The following is a 26,693-nucleotide window of genomic DNA, read 5'->3' as shown; positions in this document are numbered from 1 at the left end:
CCTACGTACAATCAGATCCCCAACCTACGTACAATCAGATCCCCAACCTACGTACAAACAATTAGGTTCCCAACCCACGTACAATCAGATCCCCAACCCACGTACAATCAGATCCCCAACCTACGTACAAACAATCAGATCCCCAACCTACGTACAAACAATCAGATCACCAACCTACGTACAAACAATGAGGATCACAACCCACGTACTAACAATGAGGATCACAACCTACGTACAAACAATGAGGATCACAACCCACGTACAATCAGATCACCAACCTACGTACAAACAATGAGGATCACAACCCACTCACTAACAATGAGGATCACAACCCACGTACAAACAATGAGAATCACAACCCACGTACAAACAATGAGGATCACAACCCACGTACTAACAATGAGGATCACAACCCACGTACTAACAATGAGGATCACAACCCACGTACTAACAATGAGGATCACAACCCACGTACTAACAATGAGGATCACAACCCACGTACTAACAATGAGGATCACAACCCACGTACAATCAGATCACCAACCTACGTACAATGAGGATCACAACCCACTCACTAACAATGAGGATCACAACCCACGTACAAACAATGAGAATCACAACCCACGTACAAACAATGAGGATCACAACCCACGTACTAACAATGAGGATCACAACCCACGTACTAACAATGAGGATCACAACCCACGTACTAACAATGAGGATCACAACCCACGTACTAACAATGAGGATCACAACCCACGTACTAACAATGAGGATCACAACCCACGTACTAACAATGAGGATCACAACCCACGTACAAACAATCAGATCACCAACCCACGTACTAACAATGAGGATCACAACCCACGTACTAACAATGAGGATCACAACCCACGTACAAACAATCAGATCCCCAACCCATGTACAAACAATGAGAATCACAACCCACGTACAAACAATGAGAATCACAACCCACGTACAATCAGATCCCCAACCCACGTACAAACAATGAGGATCACCAACCCACGTACAAACAATGAGGATCACCAACCCACGTACAAACAATGAGGATCACAACCCACGTACAAACAATGAGGATCACAACCCACGTACAAACAATGAGAATCACAACCCACGTACAAACAATGAGGATCACCAACCCACGTACAAACAATGAGGATCACAACCCACGTACTAACAATGAGGATCACAACCCACGTACTAATCAGATCCACGTACAATCAGATCACCAACCCACGTACAAACAATGAGAATCACAACCCACGTACTAACAATCAGATCCCCAACCCACGTACAATCAGATCCCCAACCCATGTACAAACAATGAGAATCACAACCCACGTACAAACAATGAGAATCACAACCCACGTACAATCAGATCCCCAACCCACGTACAAACAATGAGGATCACCAACCCACGTACAAACAATGAGGATCACAACCCACGTACAAACAATGAGGATCACAACCCACGTACAAACAATGAGAATCACAACCCACGTACAAACAATGAGGATCACCAACCCACGTACAAACAATGAGGATCACAACCCACGTACAAACAATGAGGATCACAACCCACGTACTAACAATGAGGATCACAACCCACGTACTAATCAGATCCCCAACCCACGTACAATCAGATCACCAACCCACGTACAAACAATGAGAATCACAACCCACGTACTAACAATCAGATCCCCAACCCACGTACAATCAGATCACCAACCCACGTACAAACAATGAGGATCACAACCTACGTACTAACAATGAGGATCACAACCCACGTACAAACAATGAGGATCACAACCCACGTACTAACAATGAGGATCACCAACCCACGTACAAACAATCAGATCACCAACCCACGTACAAACAATGAGGATCACAACCCACGTACAAACAATGAGGATCACAACCCACGTACAAACAATCAAATCACCAACCCACGTACAATCAGATCCCCAACCCACGTACAAACAATCAGATCCCCAACCTACGTACAATCAGATCCCCAACCCACGTACAAACAATCAGATCCCCAACCTACGTACAAACAATGAGGATCACAACCCACGTACAAACAATCATATCACCAACCCACGTACAAACAATGAGGATCACAACCCACGTACAAACAATGAGGATCACCAACCCACGTACAAACAATCAGATCACAACCCACGTACAAACAATGAGATCACCAACCCACGTACAAACAATGAGATCACCAACCCACGTACAATGAGGATCACAACCCACGTACAAACAATGAGAATCACAACCCACGTACAAACAATGAGGATCACAACCCACGTACAAACAATGAGAATCACAACCCACGTACAAACAATGAGGATCACAACCCACGTACTAACAATGAGGATCACAACCCACGTACTAATCAGATCCCCAACCCACGAACAATCAGATCACCAACCCACGTACAAACAATGAGAATCACAACCCACGTACTAACAATCAGATCCCCAACCCACGTACAATCAGATCCCCAACCCATGTACAAACAATGAGAATCACAACCCACGTACAAACAATGAGAATCACAACCCACGTACAATCAGATCCCCAACCCACGTACAAACAATGAGGATCACCAACCCACGTACAAACAATGAGGATCACAACCCACGTACAAACAATGAGGATCACAACCCACGTACAAACAATGAGAATCACAACCCACGTACAAACAATGAGGATCACAACCCACGTACAAACAATGAGGATCACAACCCACGTACTAACAATGAGGATCACAACCCACGCACAAATAATAAGATCCAGACTTGACTCCAAAGAAAACCGCACCAGGCGCTACAAGGTCAGCACTAAGCCGTCTATTACACCGCCAGGAGAAGCAGTGCCGACACAAGTGGGAGACAAAGTCGGTCGGTCTCATGTGAATGTGTGATCCACCACATGCAGAGAGGTCACGTAACCCCCCCATCCCAACCACATAATTGTAACATGAGAAAAGACGAATGAACACAACATGAGGCACTGTGCTTCCCTGGATTTTAATGCACTCCCCGATACGGTCCTTAGTGTAACATAGATTTGAGACGATGGCGCTTTTCTGCGGTTACAGCAGACAATTTCCTGCAGGTCACTTTCCCGGCTGATTATACCCAGAACAATGATGTTAGTGAAGCTCGGCTTCCAGTGTAATCGGCAATGTCTCCTGGCCGTCCCTCACTGTCAGTATAATTATCCGTTCAGCAACCACACGCATAGGACTACTGCAAGGAACAGATCACTATCCTCTCAGACTCACTGATCACACTGCTAAACATCTATCGGTTTTGTTCTAATGATCATTCTTTATCTCTGGTTCCAATCTGAGGAACACTGAATAACCATGGCGGAGTAGTGGGCAATGTTTTGTGAGCGGGCACAAAGTGTTTCCGGGCTGTTACCTCCCCCCTATAACCCACAGCGCTAAGCACCGTCTTCTTGTCGTCTGTGCGCAGGGACTTTCCTTATGTTAGATTTGGTGGCAGTGTTCCCTGTGTGTTAGATATACAGTAGTTACAACACCTGGTCTTCGGTCCATACTTTCAATAAGTTGAACAAATGTAACGATTTTATAGCCCCAGTTTAGAGCGAAACGTTTTAGCGGTAAGCCATGGCTGAGCGTACCCTCCCTAATGGAGCATCTTTCTAAAGTTCACCTGATTTTCCAGTGTCCACCATACAGGATGACAGAGAACATAGGATTTATGGTACTCACCTATAAAGCCGTTTCCCGTAATCCATCTGGGGGAATCTGCGATCCGTCCCTCTGTGTTATACTCTGTTACCACTCTCGTTGTTAGAGGTATGTTCTTGTTACGTTTGTTATCTGTGTCTTATAAGTGGAAACTGAGGTGCTTAGCGTTATAGGATGTGGAGGGGATGACACAGCCCGCAAACAAGTTTACTTGTGCCCAGCTCCCCAAACTGCGCCCTCTACGCCCCATTGTATCCAGTGTCCACCAGAGGAAGTAAGAGAAACAGATTTAATGGTGCGTAATAAACATCCTCCCATCCTATAATCAGTACAGACGAGAGTCTCAACCAATGTAATGGGATCATTTGTCTTCTAACTGCCGCTATTATGGAGTCATTTGTCTTCTACCTGCCGCTATTATGGAGTCATTTGTCTTCTAACTGCCGCTATTATGGAGTCATTTGTCTTCTAACTGCCGCTATTATGGAGTCATTTGTCTTCTAACTGCCGCTATTATGGAGTCATTTGTCTTGTACCTGCCGCTATTAGGGAGTCAATTGTGTTGCTAGATGAATACCTAAAGCTGCACTAATCACACAGGAAACACAGCTCTATTACTATCTCCTTTTCTATAGATAAATGGTTTACAGCTGAGGGACAGAAGATTACGGAGTTATTACGTTATGGTGCACAGATCAATAATTAGCATCTATACACTTATAACAGGCAGAACATGCTCAATCCATGTAGCAGCCCGGGGGGGGGGGGTGAAGGTATTACGGCACGAGTTTGTAAAGTTGCCGATATTTCGGTGGTTTTCTCACAGGCTATAAAATATCGCCGCTTTATCAATCACTGATTTAGAGCTGACAGCAGAAATATCACTTTTACAAACTTGTGTCATATTATGTGTTCCCTGTGATCCAGAACACACCACGGAGAAACCAGTACCAGCACCCACACCCAAGCAATTAGAGGCAGAATCAGCTGGCAATTCATCAGACCATCTATATGGATATTACAAGCAATTAGGACCATTATTTGTAATAAAATCAAAAAGTAATTACGAAAAAAAAATCATCACTCCATCAAAAAGGCAGAAAAAGACCAGGGCAGAAAATCAGATGCGAGAAACCAATTTCACCCCCTATGATTGGAGCCAAGACCCAACACCAAGAAGGTAGAAGGGAAGAGACTGGCGGAACCGAGGCCCTGATATTACCGTTTTCTGCCCAGATAATGAGGCAACGCTGCGAGTAGCTCTGGCTGCAGAGATCTGTAGGAAGCCATAAAAAGCACAAATATTGCTAAAGGAAGAACACATGTGGACAGCTCGTACGACTGGTATCTCACAGATACAGAACAAAAAGTTACTATAGAACAGAAAGCTGGAGTACCCAGTGCATCCGGAAAGTAATCACAGCGCTTCACTTTTCCACATTTTGTTATGTTACAGCCTTATTCCAAAATGGAATAAATTAAGTTTTGTCCTCAAAATTCTACACACAATACCCCATAATGACAACATGTAAAAAGTTTTGAGATTTTTGAAAATGTAATTAAAAAAACAAAACTAAGAAATCGCATGTACATAAATATTCACAGCCTTTGCCATGAAGCTCAAAACTGAGCTCAGGTGCATCCAGTTTCCACTGATCATCCTTGAGATGTTCCTACAGCTTAATTGAAGTCCACCTGTGGTAAATTCAGTTGATTGGACATGATTTTGAAAGGCATACACCTGTCTGTATAAGGTCCCACACTTGACAGTGCATGTCACATCACAAACCAAGCATGAAGACCAAGAAATTGTCTGTAGAACTCCGAGACAGGATTGTCTCGAGGCACAAATCTGGGGAAGGGTACAGAAAAATATCTGCTGATTTGAAGGTCCCAATGAGCACAGTGGCCTCTATCATCCGTAAATGGAAGAAGTTCGGAACCACCAGGCCTTTTCCTAGAGTTGTCCGGCCGTCTAAACTGAGTGATCGGGGGAGAAGGGCCCTAGTCAGGGGGGTGACCAAGAACCCGATGGTCACTCTGTCAGAGCTACAGCATTCCTCTTTGGAGAGAGGAGAACCTTCCAGAAGGACAACCATGTCTGCAGCAATCCACCAATCAGGCCTGTATGGTAGAGTGGCCAGACGGAAGTCACTCCATAGTAAAAAGGACATGGCAGCCCGCCTGGAGTTTGCCAAAATCCACCTGAAAGACTCTCAGATCATGAGAAAACAAGAGATATGGTAAGAACTTACCTTTGTTATCTCTGTTTCTACGAAGTCCATAGGGTCCACAGGGTTGACCTTGGGGTTATAGCTGGAACAGGATCCATGGGCACCACACAGTTAAGCTTTTAGCTCCCAGGATGCACTTGGGTCCTCCTCTATACCCCGCCCCCGAGCCACAGGCACCTCAGTTGGTAAGCAGCCTAGGCCGGAGGAGAATATGGAACAGAGAGAAGGAAGACTGGAACACACAAGAAACCATACTCACAGCAATAGGAGACGGAAAACCGGTGACCAGCCACACAGCCCATTTGAAGCCAGGTGCGTCAGGGCGGGCGCCCTCTGGACCCTATGGACTTCGTAGAAACAGAGATAACAAAGGTAAGTTCTTACCATATCTCTTGTTTTCTACTTCAGGGTCCATAGGGGGTCCACAGGGTTGACTTGGGGATGTCCCAAAGCAGTACAACTAAGGGCGGGGATGCTCCTGTGCTGAAAGGAGTACCCGGCGCCCAAAGGATGCATCCTGAGAGGCAAAGGTGTCAAACGCATAGAACCTCAAAAACGTTTGAATTGAAGACCAAGTGGCCGCCTTACACAGCTGAACAGCAGAAGCGCCACGTCTAGCAGCCCAAGAGGGACCCACAGAACGAGTGGAATGAGCCTTAACAGAGGCTGGCACAGGTAAGCCCTCCTGTGCATAAGCCTCACAAATAACGGAACGAAGCCAACGGGCTAACGTTTGTTTGTTGGCAGGCCAACCCCTCTTGTGAAAACCAAAGAGGATAAACAAGGAATCAGACTTCCTAACCAAAGCCGTCCGGTCTACATAAATTCTAAGCGCCCGGACCACATCTAAGGAAGTCTCACCAGCTGAAAGATCAGGGGACTGAAAAGCTGGCACAACAAGTTCCTGATTAATATGGAACTTCGAGACCACTTTGGGCAAAAACTCAGGACGAGTGCGGAGCACCGCTCTGTCCTGGTGAAAAATCAGGAAAGGAGGGCGACAGGAAAGCGCCCCCAATTCAGACACCCTCCTGGCCGAAGCAATTGCCAGGAGAAAAACAGTCTTAAATGTCAGCCACTTGAGCTCCACCGCCTCAAGAGGCTCAAACGGAGGATCCTGCAGGACCCGTAGCACCACCGCCAAATCCCAAGGAGCCACAGGAGGCACAAAGGGAGGCTGGATCCTGAGAACACCTTGGAAAAAGGTGTGAACGTCTGGTAGTATTGCAATCCGCCGTTGAAACCACACGGACAAGGCGGACACAGAGATGCAAGGCGTAAGCCGAGATCCAATCCTGACTGAAGAAATTCCAAGATCCTAGAAACTCGGAACACCTGAGGATCATAAAGTCTGGACTCACACCACTGAAAGTAAGTGTGCCACACTCTGTGATAAATCCGTGCTGAAGCAGGCTTGCGTGCCCTGAGCATCGTACCAATAACCGAACTGGAGAAGCCCCGAGACCTCAAGACGGCTGTCTCAAGAGCCACGCCGTCAAAGACAGCCGACCCAGATCCGGGTAAAGGCAGGGCCCCTGAGACAACAGGTCCCGACGTTGAGGAAGAAGGTACGGAGCGTCGATGGAGAGGCTCCTCAGATCGGAGTACCAAGGACGTCTGGGCCACGCCGGAGCTACCAGCACGAGCATGCCGCCGTCCTGCTTGAATTTCCGCAGAACCCGAGGAAGCAGGGATATCGGAGGAAACAGATACGCCAGGTGAAACGTCCATGTCACCGACAGCGCGTCCACCAGACTTGCACCTGCGTCTCTTGTCCTCGACCCGTAAACGGGCAACTTGTGATTGTGACGGGAGGCCATCAAGTCCAGCTCCGGCAGTCCCCACCTGTCCACGAGTAGCTGAAACACCTCTGGGTGAAGCGACCATTCCCCGGGATGCACGTCGTGACGGCTGAGGAAGTCCGCCTCCCAATTGAGGACTCAGGGGATGAAGACCGCCGAGATCGCTGGAATGTGACCCTCCGCCCAAGACAGGATACGAGACACCTCCGACATAGCTGCCTGACTGCGAGTTCCGCCTTGGTGATTGATATACGCCACCGTGGTGGCGTTGTCGGACTGCACCTGTACCGCCCTTCCGTGAAGAGCGGGGCCGGACGACTGCAGGGCCTTGTATACTGCCCGCAGCTCCAGGATGTTGAGGGAGAAGTGCTTCTTCCGCTGACCAACGACCCTGAAGCGACAAAGAGCCGGTCACTGCCCCCCAACCCCGGAGACTGGCATCCGTCGTGAGCAGGACCCAGTCCGGGATCCAAAATGGGCGCCCCTCGACCAGATGAGCTGTCTGAAGCCACCAAGCCAAAGATAGCCGAACGTCCGGAGACAACACCAGCACCTGAGAGCGGATCCGGTGAGGTAACCCGTTCCATTCTGATAGAATCAGCCCCTGCAGGGGCCGGGAATGGAACTGGGCAAATTCCACCATGTCGAATGTCGACACCATGGACCCCAGAACTCTCATAGCCGAATGGACCGACAGGCGGCAACGGCTCAGGCAACTGCGTATCCGCAGCTGTAGTGAGGCGACCTTCTCCGGAGTCAGGAAGATCCTTTGCTGACGCGAATCCAGCAGGGCTCCAAATGAACCATCCGCTGCGATGGAATCAGAGAGGACTTTTTCCAATTTATCAACAACCCGTGTGCTTGCAGGCAAGCGATCTTCAGGTGGAGATGTTGAAGCAGTACCTCCGGGGAGCTCGCCAGCAACAGGAGGTCGTCCAGATACGGCAGCAGCCGTACATTCTGGTTCCGAAGATGTGCGGCCATGACCGCCATAATCTTCGTGAACACCCTCGGTGCCGTGGAGAGACCAAAGGGTAGCGCCCGGAACTGATAGTGGTGTTGAAGGATAGCGAACCTCAGATACCGCTGGTGTGAAGATGCTATCGGAACATGGAGGTAGGCGTCCTGGATGTCCAGGGACACCATGTAATCCCCCGGTTCCATCGCCAGAATGATGGAACGTAACGTTTCCATCCTGAACTTGGGAACTCTGAGGAATTTGTTCAGAGACTTCAAGTTGATAGGGCGATGAGAACCATTGGGTTTCTGCACCAGAAACAGAGACGAATAATACCCCGTCCCTCGTTGTGATAGAGGAACGGGAACAATGACCCCTGCTTTCAGCAAGGACTCTATAGCCTCCTGAACCTGTAACGCCTTGGTCTTGTTCTGAGAAGGACTTGTGCAGAAAAACTGGTGGGGTGGTCTGTGCCGAAAAGACAGGGCGTACCCCTGGGAGACCACTTCTCGAACCCAGGCATCCGTGGTGGTATTGTGCCAGCACTGGGCAAATAGAAGAAGTCGGCCTCCCACTCTGAGGTCCCCCAGAGGGAGGCCCGTCCCATCAGGCCGCAGGTTTATCTTCCTGCTTGGAAGAAGGGCGCCGAGCACTCCAGGCTTGCTTCTTGGGTTTAGAGGCAGTCTTACTCGCAGACTGTCTCGGGAAGGACTGACCTTTCGCCTTACCCTGAACCCGAAAGGAACGAAAAGCCGAACTCCGAACCTTAGCAGGCAGTGCCGCCGAAGGGAGGAAGGCCGACTTGGATTTAGCCAGGGTGTCCACTATTTTGTCCAAGTCCGGACCAAATAGTAATTCCCCATTGAAAGGTAAGGCCTCCAGACCTTTCTTTGAATCAGAGTCCGCTCTCCAGGACCGCAACCATAAGGATCGGCGGGCAGACACCGCTGCAGCCGATACCCGCGAGGTCAGCAGACTAGCATCTAAAGAAGCTTCTCCAATGTAAGAAGCGGCGTCCCTCATTTGTCCCAACAACGCCCGCTGGACATCCGGAGCGTCGTCCGGGAAGGTATCTTCCAATGCATTGGCCCACCCCTCAATGGCCTTGGCCACCCAGGAAATGGCCATGGACGGTCGGGCCACCGCCCCGGAGAGGGAGTAAATAGACTTTAAGCAAGTCTCAACTTTCCTGTCCGTGGGATCCTTCAGCGAGGATATCGACGGTAATGGTAAGGTGGCGCCCCGAGTTAAACGGGTGACATGGGAATCCACCGCCGGTGGAGTTTCCCATTTTTTACAATGTGCCTCAGGGAAGGGGTAATTAGAAGCCAACCCCTTCTGAGGAAGGAATCTCTTACTGGGCGCCTGCCAAGCTACCGCCATATGATCCGTCAACTGATCCGACAGGGGAAACACCGCAGAAGCCACCTTAGTTTTTTTGAAACTAGGAAACTTCGACCTAGGAACCGGTGCCTCATCCTCTATAAGAAGAATAGCTCGCACCGCCCTAACTAGTGCTCGCACATTAATGGACGACTTGGTATCCATTTCCTGGACCGAGGCGTCCGAGTCAGTGTCATCAGGGACCTCCCCATCATCTGAGGAACCCTCTGAGTCCGATACCTGAGCAGCCCGTGTCATGAGTGGGCGTTTAGAAATCCTAGAAGGCATGTCAGTCTGCAACATTGACTGAAAAGCCGAGGAAGCGGCCGCCAAATTTTGCACGGAGTTGGAGAGCACATCCACCCATGGTGGAGGCGTCGCCATAGGGGCCTGAAAAGGTACCACAGGCTGCTGCGGCACAGGGGAAGCCTGTATATACATAGGCAACCCCGCATAGGGACCAACTGATTGAGACCCAGGAGGACTCCGCAATAACTGCGGGACACCCGGGGAATGGGGGATGGTCGGCTGGGGCACCACCCTAGTAGGGAGAGCAGTCGGGACCGACAGACGGTCCGCAATAGACACCAGCACCTGAGAAAACATCGCCCACGGTGGTTCCTGCGCCAGAGAAGGTCTGGATGGGCCAGGAGCCACCTGGCATCGACTACACAGGCCATCCTGTGACAAATCCTCCCTATCTACTCCTGCAGAACAGCGTCCGCAGGAGGCCAACACCGGAGCCACTGAGCGCTCAACCTCCTCGTCTGACATGACAGAAAATATTATATATCTGGCACCAGGGTAGAAGTGAAACGCACTCACCGGTGTGCTGAACAACAGCCCACAATATGGCACTGAGTAGCACACAACTGTATGTGACGGACCTCACAAATACGTGATCTATATAAGTGAGGTCAGTAGAAACGCCCCTCCCCCACACACCTGCAGGGCTTGTAGGAGAAGTAAAGGGATAGGTATAAGCTGACAGTAAGTAGAAAATAAGCACAGACAGGCAGCACTAGCAAAAAGTCACATACCATGCAGGAAGATATACTCACTGCACCTTTACACTACAATCAACCTGCCCAGATTCAGTGTCTGGGAGGGCTATAGTGCTGTGTACGCTGTCCTTAATCAGGGGAGAGGTACACAGGGGGACCGGTCCGCGTGCTCCCTGAGATCTGCGCTGCCACTGGGAAAATGGCCGCTGGAGACCTCAGAGGAGGAGTGGCCGAGGAATCTGCAGCTCAGCGACGCCAGACTGCGTGCTGAAAGGCGCGCTGAGCTGAGGGGAGGAGCCGCTGACAGGGAAGGCTTCCTCCCCTGGCTGGCCATAACCCCAGGGATGCTGGCTTCCCTTGCCGGTTATCCCTGGTGGTCTAGTGGTCCCACGGGTTATGGGGGGGGGGCCCGCCGCCACTGCCAGCAGCCTCCGGTCTGTCCCCAGGACCGGAGGCTAAAAGACTGCATTTAAGGCATTCCGCGCGCCGCCGCTAGCCAGCGACGCGCGGCTTACCTGCATCCCCGGCGACTCCGGCAGCAGTCCTGGGAGGTAGACAGAGTCCGGCTAGTACGGACTCTGTCCTCACGCCGCGATCCCCAGATCAGTACTGGCGTCGCGGCGCCAGTCGGGGATCAGAGCGGCAGCGTGGGCGTCTGTACAGACAGCCCTTCGCTGCCGTCTGTAGTAAAAATAGATTAAAAATAAATAAAATTTAACTTAAAATAAAAAGCTTCTGGGGGCTGCTCCTGCAGCCCCCCTGCGCGGTGACCGACTCCGGCCGGGCACCAGCTTACACTGAGGTGCCTGTGGCTCGGGGGCGGGGTATAGAGGAGGACCCAAGTGCATCCTGGGAGCTAAAAGCTTAACTGTGTGGTGCCCATGGATCCTGTTCCAGCTATAACCCCAAGGTCAACCCTGTGGACCCCCTATGGACCCTGAAGTAGAAACAAAATTCTGTGGTCTGATGAGACAAAGATTGAACTCTTTGGCGTGAATGCCAGGCGTTATGTTTGGAGGAAACCAGGCACCGCTCATCACCAGGCCAATACCATCCCTACAGTGAAGCATGGTGGTGGCAGCATCATGCTGTGGGGATGTTTTTCAGCGGCAGGAACTGGGAGACTAGTCAGGATAGAGGGAAAGATGAATGTACAGAGATATCCTGGATGAAAACCTGCTCCAGAGCGCTCTTGACCTCAGACAGGGGCGACGGTTCATCTTTCAGCAGGACAACGACTCTAAGCACACAGCCAAGATATGAAAGGAGCGGCTTCAGGACAACTCTGTGAATGTCCTTGAGTGGCCCAGCCAGAACCCAGAGTTGAATCTGATAGAACATCTCTGTGGAGATCTGAGAATGGCAGTGTACCGATGCTTCCCATCCAACCTGACGGAGCTTGAGAGGTGCTGCAAAGAGGAATGGGCGAAGCTGCCCATAAGATAGGTGTGCCAAGCTTGTGGCATTATATTCAAAAAGACTTGAGGCTGTAATTGCTGCCAAAGGTGCATCAACAAAGTATTGAGCAAAGGTTGTGATTACTTATGTACATGTGATTTCTTAGTTTTTTGTTTTTTAATTAAATTAGCAAAAATCTCAAAAAAAAAAAAACTTTTTACACATTGTCATTATGGGGTATTGTGTGTAGAATTTTGAGGACAAAAATGAATTTATTCCATTCTGGAATAAGGCTGTAATATAATAAAATGTGGAAAAAGTGAAGCGCTGTCAATACTTTCCAGATGCACTGTACATCTACATGGGGAGTAAATAACGGGAGGAGGACACAGTACAGTACACATCGACATGGGGAGTAAATAACGGAATGAGGACAGTACAGTATACATCTACATGGGGAGTAAATAACGGGAGGAGGACAGTACAGTACACATCTACATGGGGAGTAAATAACGGGAGGAGGACACAGTACAGTACACATCTACAAGGGGAGTAAATAACGGGAGTACGACACAGGTACATTACACATCTACATGGGGAGTAAATAACGGGAGGAGGACACAGGTACAGTATACATCTACATGGGGAGTAAATAACGGGAGGAGGACACAGTACAGTACACATCTACATGGAGAGTAAATAATGGGAGGAGGACACAGGTACAGTACGCATCTACATGGGGAGTAAATAACGGGAGGAGGACACAGTACAGTACGCATCTACATGGGGAGTAAATAACGGGAGGAGGACACAGTACAGTACACATCTACATGGGGAGTAAATAACGGGAGGAGGACACAGTACAGTACGCATCTACATGGGGAGTAAATAACGGGAGGACACAGTACAGTACGCATCTACATGGGGAGTAAATAACGGGAGGAGGACACAGTACAGTACGCATCTACATGGGGAGTAAATAACGGGAGGAGGACACAGTACAGTACGCATCTACATGGGGAGTAAATAACGGGAGGAGGACACAGTACAGTACGCATCTACATGGGGAGTAAATAATGGGAGGAGGACAGAGTACAGTACACTTCTATATGGGGAGTAAATAACGGGAGGAGGACACAGTACAGAACACTTCGACATGGGGAGTAAAACAAGAGATATGTTAAGAACTTACCTATGTTTCTACGAAGTCCATAGGGTCCACAGAGTTGACCTTCGGGTATAGCTGGATCTGGATCCACAGGCACCACGCAGTTAAAGCTTTTGCTGCTCCCAGGATGCACCTGGGTCCATCCTCCTCTAAACCCCACCCCCGAGCCATATCTCTTGTTTTCTACTTCAGGGTCCATAGGGTTGACCTTGGGGATGTCCCAAAGAAGTTCAACTAAGGGCGGGGACGCTCCTGTGCAGAAAGGAAAACCCGGCGCCCGAAGGGTGCATCCTAAGATGCAAAGGTGTCAAATGCATAGAACCTCAAAAATGTCTGAATGGAAGACCAGGTGGCCGCCTTACATAGCTGAACAGAAGAGACGGCACATCCAGCAGCCCAAGAAGGACCCACAGACCGAGTGGAATGAGCCTTAACGGAGGCTGGAACAGGTAAAGCCTCCTGTGCATAAGCATCACAAATAACAGAACAAAGTCAATGGGCTAAAGTTTGCTTGTTGGCAGGCCAACCCCTCGTGAAAACCAAAGAGGACAAAACAAAGAATCAGACTTCATAACGGAAGCAGTCCGGTCCACATAAACTCAGAGCACGGACTACATCCAAGGAAGCCTCACCAGCTGAAAGATCAGGAGACTGAAAAGCTGGCACAACATGTTCCTGATTAATGTGGAACTTAGAAAGCACTTTAGGCAAAAACTCAGGACGAGTTTTTTTGGTGAAAAATCAGAAGAGGGGGACGACAGGAAAGCGCCCCCAATTCCGACACCCTCCTGGCAAAAGCAATTGCCAGGAGAAAAACAGTCTTAAACGTCAACCACTTGAGTTCAACCGACTCAATGGACTCAAAAGTAGGATCCTGCAGGACCCGAAGAACCACCGCTAAGTCCCAAGGAGCCACAGGAGGCACGAAGGGAGGCTGGATTCGGAGAACACCTTGGAAAAAAGTGTGAACATCTGGCAGTGTAGCGATCCTTCCTTGGAACCACACGGACACATGAACCTTCAGGGAGGCAAGGCGTAAGCCTAGGTCCAAACCTGAATGAAGAAATTCCAAGATCCTAGAAACTCGGAACACCTGAGGATCATAGTTTCTGGACTCACACCACTGAAAGTAAGTGCGCCACACCCTGTTGTAAATCCATGCGGAAGCAGGCTTGCGTGCCCTGAGCATGGTAGTAATAACCAAACCCGAGAAGCCCCTAGACCTTAAGACAGCTGTCTCAAGAGCTACGCCGTCAAAGACAGCCGACCCAGATCCGGGTAAAGGCAGGGCCCTTGAGACAATAGGTCCTGACACTGGAGGAAGAAGGTACGGCGCGTTGATGGAGAGGATCCTCAGATCGAGTACCAAGGACTTCTGGACCACGCTGGAGCCACCAGCACAAGCGTGCCGCCGTCCTGCTTGAATTTCCTCAGGACCCGAGGCAGCCGGGATTTCGAAGGAAACAGGTACGCCAATTGAAACGTCCATTTCAACGACAGCGCGTCCACCAGACTTGCGCCTGCTTCTCTTGTTCTTGACCCGTACATGGGCAACTTGTGATTGGGACGGGAGGCCATCAAATCCAGCTCCGGCAGCCCCCATCTGTCCACGAGTAGTTAAAATACCTCTGGGTGAAGCGACCATTCCCGGGGATGCACGTCGTGATGGCTGAGGAAGTCCGCCTCCCCAATTGAGGACTCCGTGGATGAAGACCACCGAGATTGATGGAATGTGGCACTCTGCCCAAGCAATAATGCGAGACACCTCCGACATCGCAGCCCGACTGAGAGTTCCTCCCTGCTGGTTGATGTACGCCACCGTGGTGGCGTTGTCGGATTGAACCTTCAAGGAAGAGCAGTACCGCACGAGTGCAGGGCCTGTACACGGCCCTCAGTTCCAAGATGTTGATGGGGAGAAGTGCTTCCCTCGCAGTCCAACGACCCTAAAGTGAAAACAAACCTGTCACTGCCCCCCAACCCCGGAGACTGGCATCTGTTGTGAGCAGGACCCAGTCCGGGATCCAAAAGGGACACCCCTTGACCAGATGAGCTGTCTGAAGCCACCAAGGTAAAGACTGCCGAACCTCCGGGGACAACACCAGCATCTGAGACCGGATCTGGTGAGGTAACCCATTCCATTCCGATAGAATCAGCCCCTGCAGGGGCCTGGAATGGAACTGGACAAATTCCACAATGTCGAATGCCGACACCATGGCAACTGCTCAGGCAACTTTGTATCCGCAGCTGTAGGGAGGAGACCTTTTCCGGAGTCAGGAAGATCCTTTGCTGATGAGAATCTAGCAGGGCTCCCAAATGAACCATCCGCTGTGATGGAATCAGGGAGGACTTTCTCCAATTTATCAACCACCCGTGCGCTTGCAGACAAGCGATCGTCAGGTGGAGATGTTGAAGCAGTACCTCCGGAGAGCTCGCCAGCAAAAGGAGGTTGTCTAGGTACGGCAGCAGCCGTACATTCTAGCTCCGAAGATGTGCGGCCATGATCGCCATCACTTTGGTGAATACCCTTGGTGCTGTGGAGAGGCCAAAGGGTAGCGCCCGAAACTGGTAGTGATGTTGTAGGATAGCGAACCTCAGATACCGCTGGTGCGAAGGTGCTATCGGAACATGGAGGTAGGCGTCCTGGATATCCAAGGAGACCATGTAATCCCCAGGTTCCATTGCCAAAATGATGGAACGTAACGTTTCCATCCTGAATTTGGGAACCCTTAGGAATTTGTTCAGAGACTTCAAATTGAGGATAGGGCGATGAGAACCATTGGGTTTCTGCACCAGAACCAGAGTAGAGTAGTACCCCGTCCCCCGTTGTGACTGAGGAATCGGAACAAATGACCCCTACTTTCAGCAAGGACTCAATAGCCTCCTGAATCTTCAAAGCTTTGGTTTTGTCCTGAGAAGGACTCGTGCAGAAAAACTGGTGGGGCGGTCTGTGCCGAAATGACAGGGCGTACCCCTGGGAGACCACTGCTTAAACCCAGGCATCCGTGGTGGTATTGTGCCAGCACTGGGCAAATTGAAGAAGTCGGCCTCCCACTCTGGGTCCCCCAGAGGGAGGCCCGTCCCATCAGGCAGAAGGTTTATCTTCCTGCTTGGAAGAAGGGCGCCTGGCACTCCAGGCCTGCTTCTTGGGTTTAGAGGCGGTCTTGGACGCCGACTGCCTCAGGAAGGACTGACCTTTGGCCTTACCCTGAACCCGAAAGGACTGAAAGGCAGAGCTCCTCACCTTAGCAGGTGCTAAAGCCGAAGGGAGGAAGGCTGACTTGGATTTAGCCAGAGTATCCACTATTTTGTCCAAGTCTGGACCAAATAGCAACTCCCCATTAAAAGATAAGGCCTCCAGGCCCTTTTTAGAGCCTGCGTCCGCTCTCCAGGACCACAGCCACAAGGACCGACGAGCAGACACAGCTGCAGCCGAAACCCAATATAGGAAGCCGCATGTCCCATCTGTCCTATTAACGCCCTCTGGATATCCGGAGCATCGTCTGGAAAAGTATCCTCTAAAGCGTTGGCCCAGCTCTCAACGGCTTTAGCCACCCAAGAGATGGCCATGGACGGACGGGCCACTGCCCCAGAGAGAGAGTAGAAAGACTTTAAACAAGTCTCCGCTTTGCTGTCCGTGGGATCCTTCAGAGAAGAGATAGACGGCAAGGGCAATTTAGCGCTTTTAATTAAGCGGGTGACAGGGGAATCCACCGCAGGTGGGGTTTCCCAGTTTCTGCAATGAGCCTCAGGAAAAGGATAATTGGATGCCAACAGTTTAAGTGGTTGGAATCTCTTACTGGGCGACTGCCAGGCCCCCGCCATATGATCCATCAATTGGTCAGACAGGGGAAAAGCATTCGAAGTTACCTTAGCCTTTTTAAAATTAGGATACTTCGACCTAGGAGCCGCTGCATCCTCCTCTATGTGAAGGATGGCCCGCACCGCCCTAACCAATGCCGGCACATTAATGGAGGACTTAGTCTCCACCTCCTGGGCCAAGTCCTCATGAACTTCTCAGTCATCTGAAGACATGTCCGCGTCCTTTAACTGCGCAGCCAGTGAATCCGTAACGGGGCGCTTGGACGCCTTTGGAGGCATGTCACTATGTAACATCGACTGAAAAGCTGAAGACGAGGCCGCCAGACTCTGAACAGAGCTGGAGAGTACGTCCACCCAGGGGGGAGGAACCGCCTGAGGATACCTCAGATAAGGCACCATGGACTGCTGCGTCACTGAGGGAGATTGCACGTATACAGGCAACCCCGAATAAGGACCCACAGTCTGAGACCCGGGGGGAGACTGCAATAACTGCGGAATACCCGGGGAATGGGAGATGGTAGGATGGGGCAACGCCCTAGTAGGGACTGCAGTCGGGACCACTAAACGGTCCGCAATTGAAGCCAGCATCTGGGAGAACATCGCCCAAGGAGGATCCTGCGACATAGGGGGTTTAGAGGGGCCAGTTACCAGATGGCACCGCCCGCACAGACCATCCTGTGATAAATCCTCCCTATCAATCCCTGCCGAACAGCGCCGGCAGGAAAACAACACAGGAGACACAGAGCGCTCAGTCTCCTCATCAGACATAACACAGTAATGAATACGTATCACCAGAAGAATTATGGTGTTAACACCTGCGCACTCCCAAGTATGCAACACAAACAGCCCACAATATGGTACTGAGTAGCACACCGCAGTATGTGACGGACCTCACAAATACGTAGATCTATATAAGTGAGGTACACAGAAAGAACACCCCTCCCCCACGCACCTGCGGGCCGTAGGAGAAGGAAAGGGATAGGTAAAAAGCTGACAGTAAGTAGAAAAAAAGCACAGACAGCAGCACTAGTAATAGTCACATACCATGCAGAGAAGTTATACTCACTGCACCTTCCGCTACAATCACCCTCCCAGATTCAGTGTCTGGGAGGGCTATAGCGCTGCGAACACTGTCCTGATCAGGGGAGAGGTAGGCAGGGGGACTGGTCCATGCACCGCCTGGTAGATCTGCGCTGCCACTGAGAAGATGGCCACCGGAGAGCTCTGAGGAGTGGCCATAGGAGTAGCAGCCCAGCGACGCCAGCACGCATGAGAGAAGGCGCGCTGGGCTGAGGAGAGGAGCCGCTAAACCAGGGAAGGCTGCCTCCCCTGGCTAGTGATTAACCCCAGGGACGCTGGTTCCCTTCCAGAAATTATTCCCTGGTGGTCCAGCGGTCACACGGGGTATTCCTTTGAAGGGGGAGCCCACCGCCGCTACTAGCGCCGCCGGTCTGTCCCTAGAGACCGGCGGTGAGAGACTGTCTTTACCACGCGGGCAACGCGATGGCCCGTGGCTTACCTGTCCCCGTGACTCAGGCAGCAGTCTATGGGAGGTCCCAGAGCCCTGCTAGCACTGACTCCGGGGTCCCACTGCGATCCCCAGATCAGTACTGGCGTTGCAGCGCCAGCGGGGCTGTTTGAGCGGCAGCGTGGACGTCCAGATGGACAGTCTGATGCTGCCGCTCTGAAGGTAGTAAAAAAATAAATAAAAAAAAGCCCACTGCCCAGGGTGACCCGGCTCCGGCCGGGTACCAACTAAAACTGAGGTGCCTGTGGCTCGGGGGCGGGGTATAGAGGAGGACGGACCCAGGGGCATCGTGGGAGCAGCAAAAGCTTTAACTGCATGGTGCCCGAAGAACCAGATCCAGCTATACCCTAAGGTCAACCCTGTGGACCCCCTATGGACACTGAAGTAGAAATAACAGGAGGAGGACACAGTTCAGTACATATCTACATGGCGTGTAAATAACGGGAGGAGGACACAGTACAGTACACATCTACATGGGGTGTAAATAACGGGAGGAGGACACAGTACAGTACACTTCTATATGGGGAGTAAATAACAGGAGGACGACACAGTACAGTACACATCTACATGGGGAGTAAATAACAGGAGGACGACACAGGTACACTATACATCTACATTGGGAGTAAATAACAGGAGGAGGACTAAGGTACAATATACATTTACATGGGGAGTAAATAACGGGAGGAGGACACATATCTACATGGGGAGTAAATAATGGGAGGAGGACACAGTACAGTACACATCTACATGGGGGGTAAATAACAGGAGGAGGACACAGTACAGTACACATCTACATGGGGGGTAAATAACGGGAGGAGGACACAGTACAGTACACATCTACAAGGGGAGTAAATAACAGGAGGAGGACACAGTACAGTACACATCTACATGGGGGGTAAATAACAGGAGGAGGACACAGGTACATTACACATCTACATGGGTGTAAATAACAGGAGGAGGACGTACAGTATACATCTACATGGGGGGTAAATAAAGGGAGGAGGACACAGTACAGTACACATCTACATGGGGGGTAAATAACGGGAGGAGGACACAGTACAGTACACATCTACAAGGGGAGTAAATAACAGGAGGAGGACACAGTACAGTACACATCTACATGGGGGGTAAATAACAGGAGGAGGACACAGGTACATTACACATCTACATGGGTGTAAATAACAGGAGGAGGACGTACAGTATACATCTACATGGGGGGTAAATAAAGGGAGGAGGACACAGTACAGTACACATCTACATGGGGAGTAAATAACGGGAGGAGGACACAGTACAGTACACATCTACATGGGGAGTAAATAACGGGAGGACAGTACAGTACACATCTACATGGGGAGTAAATAACGGGAGGAGGACACAATACAGTACACATCTACATGGGGAGTAAATAACGGGAGGAGGACACAGGTACAATACACATCTACATGGGGAGTAAATAACGGGAGGAGGACACAGGTACAATATACATCTAAACAGAGTAAACAACAGGTGCAAAATATATAAATACAACACGGATATACAGTAGCAGTCAGACAAATTACGCTACTGTAGGTATGCTCACTGCAAATACTGAATTTGGAAAACAGAATTTCCTTAAAAAATAAAACGTCTACATCTAGGTCACCATACAAAAAATAAGAAGTGTTAAATGATGAGAGACACAGGGGTAGCGTCAGTCTGGGGGGATAGTGGGGAGATGAAGGGACACAGGGGCAGCGATCAGTCTGGGGGGATAGTGGGGAGATGAGGACACAGGGGTAGCGATCAGTCTGGGGGGATAGTGGGGAGATGAAGGGACACAGAGGCAGCGGTCAGTCTGGGGGGATAGTGGGGAGATGAAGGGACACAGGGGTAGCGTCAGTCTGGGGGGATAGTGGGGAGATGCAGGGACACAGGGGTAGCGGTCAGTCTGGGGGGATAGTGGGGAGATGAAGGGACACAGGGGTAGCGTCAGTCTGGGGGGATAGTGGGGAGATGAAGGGACACAGGGGCAGTGGTCAGTCTGGGGGGATAGTGGGGAGATGAAGGGACAGGGGCAGCGGTCAGTCTGGGGGGATAGTGGGGAGATGAAGGGACAGGGGCAGCGGTCAGTCTGGGGGGATAGTGGGGAGATGAAGGGACACGGGCAGCGATCAGTCTGGGGGGATAGTGGGGAGATGAAGGGACACAGGGGCAGCGGTCAGTCTGGGGGGATAGTGGGGAGATGAAGGGACAGGGGCAGCGGTCAGTCTGGGGGGATAGTGGGGAGATGAAGGGACACGAGAGACAGAATAAGAGGTTACCTGGAATCTGGGATCAGTGTCGCACTCCCCGATTTGCTGTAGTAATTCTCCGCTGGTCTGGCCCACGTTCCCAGCCGCCTGAAGGAGGACCTGCCGTGGCTGAAGACACAGCACAGGATATGACAGGAATATTTCATATATAGTTTTAAAAAGGACATCTGATATGTAGTGCGCACGTTATGTGACTGATAACACACCTCAGTGCTGTATGTAGTGCACACGTTATGTGACTGATAACACACCTCAGTGCTGTATGTAGGGATGTGAGTGTAGTACACACGTTATGTGACTGATAACACACCTCAGTGCTGTATGTAGGGATGTGAGTGTAGTACACACGTTATGTGACTGATAACACACCTCAGTGCTGTATGTAGTGATGTGAGTGTAGTACACACGTTATGTGACTGATAACACACCTCAGTGCTGTATGTAGTGATGTGAGTGTAGTGCACACGTTATGTGACTGATAACACACCTCAGTGCTGTATGTAGTGATGTGAGTGTAGTACACACGTTATGTGACTGATAACACACCTCAGTGCTGTATGTAGGGATGTGAGTGTAGTGCACACGTTATGTGACTGATAACACACCTCAGTGCTGTATATGGGGATGTGAGTGTAGTGCACACGTTATGTGACTGATAACACACCTCAGTGCTGTATGTAGGGATGTGAGTGTAGTGCACACGTTATGTGACTGATAACACACCTCAGTGCTGTATATGGGGATGTGAGTGTAGTACACACGTTATGTGACTGATAACACACCTCAGTGCTGTATGTAGGGATGTGAGTGTAGTACACACGTTATGTGACTGATAACACACCTCAGTGCTGTATGTAGGGATGTGAGTGTAGTACACACGTTATGTGACTGATAACACACCTCAGTGCTGTATATAGGGATGTGAGTGTAGTGTACACGTTATGTGACTGATAACACACCTCAGTGCTGTATATAGGGATGTGAGTGTAGTGTACACGTTATGTGACTGATAACACACCTCAGTGCTGTATGTAGGGATGTGAGTGTAGTACACACGTTATGTGACTGATAACACACCTCAGTGCTGTATGTAGGGATGTGAGTGTAGTACACACGTTATGTGACTGATAACACACCTCAGTGCTGTATATAGGGATGTGAGTGTAGTGCACACGTTATGTGACTGATAACAGACCTCAGTGCTGTATATGGGGATGTGAGTGTAGTGCACACGTTATGTGACTGATAACACACCTCAGTGCTGTATGTAGGGATGTGAGTGTAGTGCACACGTTATGTGACTGATAACACACCTCAGTGCTGTATATAGGGATGTGAGTGTAGTACACACGTTATGTGACTGATAACACACCTCAGTGCTGTATATGGGGATGTGAGTGTAGTGCACACGTTATGTGACTGATAACACACCTCAGTGCTGTATGTAGGGATGTGAGTGTAGTGCACACGTTATGTGACTGATAACACACCTCAGTGCTGTATGTAGGGATGTGAGTGTAGTGCACACGTTATGTGACTGATAACACACCTCAGTGCTGTATGTAGGGATGTGAGTGTAGTGCACACGTTATGTGACTGATAACACACCTCAGTGCTGTATGTAGGGATGTGAGTGTAGTGCACACGTTATGTGACTGATAACACACCTCAGTGCTGTATGTAGGGATGTGAGTGTAGTGCGCACGTTATGCGGCTGATAACACACCTCAGTGCTGTATGTAGGGATGTGAGTGTAGTGCACACGTTATGTGACTGATAACACACCTCAGTGCTGTATGTAGGGATGTGAGTGTAGTGCACACGTTATGCGGCTGATAACACACCTCAGTGCTGTATGTAGGGATGTGAGTGTAGTACACACGTTATGTGACTGATAACACACCTCAGTGCTGTATATGGGGATGTGAGTGTAGTGCACACGTTATGTGACTGATAACACACCTCAGTGCTGTATGTAGGGATGTGAGTGTAGTGCGCACGTTATGCGGCTGATAACACACCTCAGTGCTGTATGTAGGGATGTGAGTGTAGTGCACACGTTATGCGGCTGATAACACACCTCAGTGCTGGCGGGCTGCGCAGTCTTCAGTAGGTCAGACACCGCCCCGGCCAGGTTCTTGGCCGCATGTAGAAGTTGTCTCCCATTTCCACCTTCGTCCTCCATGAGCGCAGCCAGGAGCTTCACGCCGCGGGACATCTCCGTTAGATTAGAGGAGATTGTGGTAACAGCGCAGCCAACCGCCGTGTAATCTGTGTCAGCCGGATCACCTGAAATATCGGACAGCACACGTGTTACACGCAGCGTTTACCCTATAATGTCCAGAAAATGAACATTCGGTGTCTGATGTACAATCTGTATGATCTCCAGAACATGGAACACACATGTACCAATGCAATCTGTGCAGTCTCCAGAACATGGAACACACATGTACCAATGCAATCTGTACAGTCTCCAGAACAAGGAACACACATGTACCAATGCAATCTGTACGATCTCCAGAACATGGAACACACATGTACCAATGCAATCTGTACGATCTCCAGAACAAGTAACACTCATGTACCAATGCAATCTGTACAGTCTCCAGAACATAGAACACACATGTAGAACACGCAGCGTTATTATTATCATTCCAGATATCGGCAGAACACTTAGTATGTGAACCTAGAACATGTTATTCGCCCCCTCATCACTAGGAGGATGGAAACGATAGATCAGAGTAATGGAGCAGATCATACTACAGGACACAACCAATATCGCGTCCTCCATAGTCCCTTATTGTGTATTTATAGCGATGATTACAGGGCGAGAAATCCTACTTTCTGGGAACCTCTTATTTACCAAGCACCTACTTACCTGCAGTCAGGTTCACTACAGACGCTGTCCCCGCAGTGATGGCGTCCACCTGGGAGTGGATTTCGTGTTTGGATTCATCCATCTTATTTTTGCGCCAGGCTTTTGCTGCCTGCAAAGGACACAATCTCATTATACAGAACCTATATTGGCAGCGGAAAGGATCTACTGGGTACCAGGGGCTCAGTCATCATCTGGCGTCTACTCCCCGACTCCCTACTGGTTTCCTCCCACAGCCTAGAACCCCCGGCCAGTTACGGTTACCGCATGGCAGAACATTTTGGGATCAATGCAATTAGGTGCAAATTACGAGATTGTTTCTTGGAACTCACCGACTTCGCATGAATGCGCGCACCGAGATGTATCCAATCCAATAAAAAATGCATATTCGCTGTACTCGCAGCGGAGGTATGCAAATTGTCTGACAAATGAGATGTGAGAGAGAGGGGAGACCATCCAGGACCCCCCAAAATGGATAATTCCGTTAGCAGGACCATATAGGCGGCAGCGTGTGGGTATTAGGAACATACCAAAGGTTTTTATGGTGTCAAATGGCTGATTTTTGCATTTTTTAATTTTTTTTAAATCAAACAAATTAAAGGAAAAATGCTAGAAAATAAAGAAGGAAAAAGGGGATTTTGGGGGTAGTTTTAGGACATCTTGAAAAAAAAATTATGAACGAATATTTTTCAATTTAAAAAAAGATTGTAATTAAATTTGGGGTGCCTAAACTAACGGAAAAGTTGATTTTGGAGTAATTTGAAGACACTTAATTTTTTTTACCTCCCCAAAAATTGACATGCAATTATTGTACTAATTAAGCTAATTGGAAATTTCCAATTGCCTAATTAGTCATTAGGGGGGGGGGGGTTGTCAAGGGGTTCAGCACAGAGTCTGGACATTTTATCCTGAAGATAAAGATTTTCCTTTCCATCTGCCTCCCTCAAGGAGGTGCGAGAGGAAAGCGGAGACGTCCGTCTGACTGATCGGCGCCAGTTACTAACTGGATGACTGAGAGAATATAGCAACTCGCACCTCATTGGATGGACCCCTTAGACTGTAAGCTCCTCTGGTCAGGGAGTGATGCGACTGATTAAACCTGTGCTGCCGAACATCATGTTACACGTAAAAATAATAATAATAATAATTATAACAACAATCGCACATTCAAACAGATTAGTACCTTCATGCTTGTGACACACATCAGTGGACATGGGAATGTATTACACTTAGTATAGTACAGCAATGGCATATTACACTATTTATATATGTTCTATATGGGGATATTAACAGGTATATTAGAGATGACAAAATGTCACTGACCATATACAAGCACAAATCTTCCATCGTATAACCGTCCACATCACATCCTTATTAGTGCATACCTATAGATCATATAACCGTCCACATCACATAACATCCTTATTAGTGCATACCTATAGATCATATACCCGTCCACATCACATCCTTATTAGTGCATACCTATAGATCATATAACCGTCCAGATCACATCACATCCTTATTAGTGCATACCTATAGATCATATACCCGTCCACATCACATAACATCCTTATTAGTGCATACCTATAGATCATATAACCGTCCACATCACATCCTTATTAGTGCATACCTATAGATCATATAACCGTCCACATCACATCACATCCTTATTAGTGCATACCTATAGATCATATAACCGTCCACATCACATAACATCCTTATTAGTGCATACCTATAGTTCATATAAACCATCCACATCCCATCACATCCTTATTAGTGCATACCTATACATCATATAACCGTCCACATAACATCCTTATTAGTGCATACCTATAGCTCATATAACGGTCCACATCACATCCTTATTAGTGCATACCTATAGCTCATATAACCGTCCACATCACATCCTTATTAGTGCATACCTATAGATCATATAACAGTCCACATAACATCCTTATTAGTGCATACCTATAGCTCATATAACCGTCCACATCACATCCTTATTAGTGCATACCTATAGATAATATAACCGTCCACATCACATCCTTATTAGTGCATACCTATAGATAATATAACCGTCCACATCACATCCATATTAGTGCATACCTATAGATCATATAACCGTCCACATCACATCCTTATTAGTGCATACCTATAGATCATATAACCGTCCACATCACATCCTTATTAGTGCATACCTATACATCATATAACCATCCACATCACATCCTTATTAGTGCATACCTATAGATCATATAACCGTCCACATCACATCCTTATTAGTGCATACCTATAGCTCATATAACCGTCCACATCACATCCTTATTAGTGCATACCTATAGATCATATAACCGTCCACATCACATCACATCCATATTAGTGCATACCTATAGATCATATAACCGTCTACATCACATCACATCCTTATTAGTGCATACCTATAGATCATATAACCGTCCACATCACATCACATCCTTAT

At 49.1% G+C, this 26,693-nt stretch overlaps 1 protein-coding gene across 2 annotated transcripts in view; it reads right to left on the bottom strand.

Annotated features, from left to right (window-relative positions):
- The window catches only part of LOC148454288 (talin-1), a 185,895-nt gene extending 161,575 nt beyond the window's left edge, over positions 1-24,320 (bottom strand). Inside the window, exons 1-4 of one of the 2 annotated variants that reach the window (XM_088461090.1) lie at positions 24,218-24,320; positions 23,420-23,628; positions 21,349-21,447; positions 4,977-5,030 (exon numbers count right to left, since the gene is read on the bottom strand). In XM_088461090.1, coding sequence (XP_088317216.1) covers positions 4,977-5,030; positions 21,349-21,447; positions 23,420-23,628; positions 24,218-24,299 — 444 coding nt within the window. In that variant the 5' untranslated portion in view covers positions 24,300-24,320. The remainder of the gene's footprint in view (positions 1-4,976; positions 5,031-21,348; positions 21,448-23,419; positions 23,629-24,217) is intronic. The other variant, XM_088461091.1, reaches the window with a different exon arrangement.
- Between the last annotated feature and the right edge of the window lie 2,373 nt (positions 24,321-26,693).

Source organism: Taudactylus pleione, unplaced genomic scaffold, assembly GCF_031769625.1.
Source record: "Taudactylus pleione unplaced genomic scaffold, aTauple2 ptg001015l, whole genome shotgun sequence".
Classification (NCBI taxonomy): Eukaryota; Metazoa; Chordata; class Amphibia; order Anura; family Myobatrachidae; genus Taudactylus; species Taudactylus pleione.
Note: the sequence above shows the minus strand (reverse complement) of the source record. Positions and strands in the feature narration are given on the sequence as shown.